We start from the raw sequence: 5,037 nt of genomic DNA, 5'->3' as shown, positions 1-5,037 counted from the left end.
CAGGACTGGAACTCAAGCAGGTCAGGGAGCAGGAGCTGATGCAGAGGCCATGGAGGGATGTTCTTTACTGGCTTGCTTCCTGTGGCTTGCTCAGCCTGCTCTCTTATAGAATCCAAGATTACCAGCCCAGAGATGGCACCACCCACAAGGAGCCTTTCCCCTTAACCACTAATTGAGAAAATGCCCCACAGCTGGGTCTCATGGAGGCATTTCCTCAACTAAAGCTCCTTTCTCTGTGATAACTCCAGCTGTGTCAAGTTGACACAAAACTAGCCAGTACAGGAGGTATTAGCCCATAGCTATAAAATATGATCAGTATTAATGAGGAGGGTTTTCTCTTTGTTGTGAGGCTGCTGGAAGCCAGCTGGTGTACAACAGACAACAGACTCTTGTCTTGGGTACTTGGAAGGCTGAAACATGAGCATTATAAGTTCAAGGTCAACCAGGAAAACTTAAGGAAATCCTACCTCAAAATATTAGTTAAAAAAAAAAAAAAGATGGGAATGCTGGATATCCATAACTCACTGGTAGGCACTTGACTAGCATACATCAATCCCATGTTCTAACTCCTAAACGATCTCTCTCTTACACACACACACACACACACACACTTTAAAGAGTTTGGCTAGGGCTGGAGATTACCTCTGTGGTAGTGCGCTTGCCTAGCATGTTCACTGCCCTGGGTTGGATCCCCACCACCATTTAAATATATATTATGGTATAAAGCATCCTCCTATTTTAAAAATGGAGTTCCCGTTGAAACCTAATTAGGTGCCTCTTGGTTTGCTTGTCTTGTTACACAGGTACTGGAAGAGGAGGTAGCAGTATCTGGGGCAAAAAGTTTGAGGATGAATACAGTGAATATCTGAAGGTATATCCCCGTGGTTCCAGCAGACTTGAAAACTTTATATACGACGTGACACATCAGTATCATTATGAGCTAGGTGTGGTGCTACACACCCTTAGTCCCAACACGTGAGAGGCAACAGCAGATGGATCTCTGTGAGTTCAAGGGCAGTTTGGTCAACACAGTGAGCTCCAGGCCAGCCAAGGCTATCTCAAACAAATCATTATAAATACTTTTTTTGTAGTATTTGCACACGCGGTGATGTCAGAGAGGAAATAATCGGCAGTTCTGGCCTGGCATAGGCTCTGGAGTCATGCATTTCTGCACTGAGATAAAAGAGCTTATCCTTGAGTCCAACTTGAAGTATTTAGCGGGCTGGAGAGATGGCTCAGCAGTTAAGAGCACTGACTGCTCTTCAGAGGTCCTGAGTTCAATTCCCAGCAACCACATGGTGGCTCACAACCATCTGTAATGGGATCCGATGCCCTCTTCTGCTGTGTCTGAGGGAAGTGACAGTGTACTCACATAAAATAAATAAATAAATCTTCAAAAAAAAAAAAAGTATTTAGCAAGACATATAGGAAAGGCTTACCATCTCACCATGAAGTTTTGAGTTAACTGACATGAGTCACTGGCCTTTTGAAGACCTGTGTAGCCTTGGCTGGCCTCAAACTCAGTCTGCCTGCTTCAGACTGGAAGTGCTGGGATTAAAGGGGTGCGCACCTCCATGCCTGGTCTCTCACTGGCCTTTCTTAATAAGGGAAGTAAAGACTTCTTGGTTGCAGTATTAACCATCATCACTCTCTGTTTTTATTTTTTGAAGACTTATTTTCACAATTTTTAATTATCTATGGGTGTGTGTTTCAGAATGTTAGTATGTGCCATGCGTGCAGATGCCTCAGAGACCTGGAGTTCAGCAGAGCTGCAGTAACAGCTAGTTGTGAGCTGTGTGGTATGGGTGCTGGGAACCTAATTCGGGTCCTGGGAGAGCATTACTAATCATGAACCACATCCCCAGCCCAGGCGCCAACTTTTCTACTTCTCTATTAGACACTTGGATATGCCTGTATTATCTTTACTTCATATTCTCACTTCCACTGAGAAGTGCATACAAAGAATCAGTTACTAGGGAGCTGGAGAGCTGGTTCAGTGGTTAAAAACACTGACTCTTCTTCCATAGGCCCTGAGTTCAATTCCCAGCAACCACATGGTGTGGCTCACAATCTGTAATGGTGTGTCTGAAGACAGTGACAGTGTACTCACATACATAAAATAAGTAAATCTTTAAAAAGGAAGAAGAAGGAGAAGAATCAGTTACTAGGGCTGGCATGATGTCTCAGTGGCTAAGGGCACTCACTGACTGCTCTTCTAGAGGACCGAGGTTCAATTCCCAACATTCACATAGCCTCACAAACATCTGTAACTCGAGTTCCAGAGGACCCAACTCCCTGTTTTGGCCTCTACAGATACTACACACTCTTTCTTTTTTTTTTTTTTTTTGGTTTTTCGAGACAGGGTTTCTCTGTGTAGCCCTGGCTGTCCTGGAACTCACTCTGTAGACCAGGCTGGCCTGGAACTCAGAAATCCGCCTGCCTCTGCCTGGCTAAGTAAATACTTTGTGTTTTATAAAAAAAAAAAAAAAAAAAAAAAAGCTAGCACCAGTTCTGGTGACCTGTGTTGATAAGCAAATGCCAAGAAAATAAGGTAGAAGGATTACTAATTTGAGACCAGTCTAAGCTATATCTTTCTCCTGACCTGGGGACGTAGCTCAGTGGATAGGATGCTTGACTAACAGGTAGAAAGTCTCAGGCTCAGTCCCCAGAGATAAAAAGGTCAAGCCATGGTGATGACACTTGAAATCTCAGCATCCCAGAGGTGGAGAGAGGCAGGAAGGTCAGACCTCTAAGGCCAGTCTCAACTACAGAATGAATCAAGCGAGTTGATGGGTATTCAAGGTTCACAGTCTATATATGCCAGAGGAGCTCTTGTACATACACTGTAATCTTGTACACATATTCCAAGAGACACATGCCCATTGATTATCAAATGAGAACACTAGCATATTCTGTAGTGACAAAGCATACTGCAGTCTTTGTACTGTGTGGCTCAGGTGGGTCCTGAACTCCTCTTACTTCAGCTCCCCATATGCTAAGATTCTAGGCATGTGCCACCACACCTGAACAGTAGTCATCTGTCACCAACGTAGTAATATATTATTTAGATGTAGCTGCGCCTCCCTAGCTTTTTTAGCTGGTGACACCTGACCGACAGCTAATGCTAATCAGCAGTTAGCTATGTTTTGCTGCTGTTGAGTGGCTACCACTCCATGGCACAGCTTCATTTATTTTAGTGAGATACTTTGAATTCTTATTTACCATGCCTTGTAAATTAGTAGTATTGATGATGTTAGAACTAGGTGAGACCTCAGGTCAGCCAGTCCTGGACTAATAAATCGAGTCACTGGCCATGGAGGACGACTGAAGGATGCATTCTTTATGACCATTAAGAGAAGAAATCTGGGGGCTGGAGTGCTGATTCAGAAGTTAAGAGCACTGACTGCTCTCCCAGAGGTCCTGAGTTCAATTCCCAGCAACCACATGGTGGCTCACAACCATCTGTAATGGGACCCGATGCCCTCTTCTGGTGTGTCTGAAGACATCAACAGTTTGCTCATATACATAAAATAAGTAAATCTTTTAGACAAAGAAAAAGAAAAGAAATCCTTGGGCAGGAGAGATACACTGTTTACAAGATAGAGTCTTGCCAGACTCTATCTCTGCTCAGTTGTTAGTGTGCTACCTGCTCAACCCCTGTGAGCATCTGCATCTTGAACAGGCCCCGGAAGTGGTCCACCTCCCTTGTTTTTCAAATTAAGAAACTAGCCTAGTGTATTTGAGAAGAGATTTGGAGAATTTGAGTTTTGTTGCCTGATTGTTTTTTCATTGTAGTACACTATTCCTTAATGTAAGTGTAAGGAATGTTCCTGTTATACACAGATGGAAATAAAAGTGTTTGTGACTGCTTCTTCAAAGTGAAAATGAGATGCGCTGGAGGATGTGATAATTATTTAGGCAAATTATATGCCAGGTTTTAGTGATACAGATAATACACAGCCTGCACATTTGGATTAATACTAATAGAGAAGCTAGCTGAACCATGTCTTAGTCCCCCCAATACTGAGAAAGCAGAGAGTGTTTCAATTTGCCTTTGGAATCTGCAGTTAACAGCACAGTTAAATTAATGCCTTGGTTTTTCTTTTTTAGCACAATGTTCGAGGTGTTGTATCTATGGCTAATAATGGCCCAAATACCAATGGATCGCAGTTCTTCATCACCTATGGCAAGCAGCCACACTTGGACATGAAATATACAGTGTTTGGAAAGTGAGTGTTGTCATTTCTTTCTTTGGCATATCAGTGTTCTTGCCTGGTGTGATCACAGCATAGCTAACACTGGAAAAACCAGTTCCACAACTAAAGGCCCTGGACACCCCAGTCATCAGCCATCAGCCCCTGAGGAAGTTATCCTTCCTCCTTCTCTGCCTCCCTCCGTCCCTCCCTCCCTCCCTCCCTTCCTTCTTTCCTCTCTCCCTCCATCCCTTCCTCTTCCTCCTCTCCCTCCTCCTTTTTTAAAGAGTTAAAAAAGAAAGAACTTTCCCAAAAGGTCTAGAACTTGTTGATGTGGCCACACCTTGCCTGCAGGTAGAGTGAGTGATGTTTCTCAGCTGTGTGGGCTGTGCCTTCTGAGAAGTGTACCTGATCAGGTCCTAGGGAGCTGTTTGGCAGTTCTTGCTTAATTATGCGTTATAAACATTCAACCTTAAAGCTGCTTTTATAATTCATTAGGAGGTAAAATGTATCCATTCAACATGTGTCTGTCACGTTCAGTAATAAAAATACATGGCCCTGGAGTACCAGGACATATTTGTTTGGTTTTAACAAGATTTTTTTTTTAAAACAATGTAGCCCAGACTTTCCTCTCTCGTGGTCCTCCTGGCTCAGCCTTCCCTGTGCTGAGAGGAACAGGTAGAGTCTCCTTGCTTGGCCAGAGTTTTATTGAGAAGTTTGGGTGTTAAATTAGGTTTAAAAATTAGGCCGGGCGTGGTGGCGCACGCCTTTAATCCCAGCACTTGGGAGGCAGAGGCAGGCGGATTTCTGAGTTCGAGGCCAGCCTGGTCTACAAAGTGAGTTC

At 43.7% G+C, this 5,037-nt stretch overlaps 1 protein-coding gene across 2 annotated transcripts in view; it reads left to right on the top strand.

The window, feature by feature from the left end:
- The window catches only part of Ppil3 (peptidylprolyl isomerase like 3), a 14,096-nt gene that overhangs the window by 6,301 nt on the left and 2,758 nt on the right, over nt 1–5,037 (top strand). For both annotated transcript variants that reach the window (XM_029538508.1, XM_021199434.2), the window contains exons 5-6: nt 804–871; nt 4,111–4,229. In XM_029538508.1, the coding sequence (XP_029394368.1) occupies nt 804–871; nt 4,111–4,229 (187 nt within the window). The remainder of the gene's footprint in view (nt 1–803; nt 872–4,110; nt 4,230–5,037) is intronic.

Source organism: Mus pahari, chromosome 5 (assembly GCF_900095145.1).
Source record: "Mus pahari chromosome 5, PAHARI_EIJ_v1.1, whole genome shotgun sequence".
Taxonomy (NCBI): Eukaryota; Metazoa; Chordata; class Mammalia; order Rodentia; family Muridae; genus Mus; species Mus pahari.
This window is presented reverse-complemented; position numbering and strand designations above follow the sequence as displayed.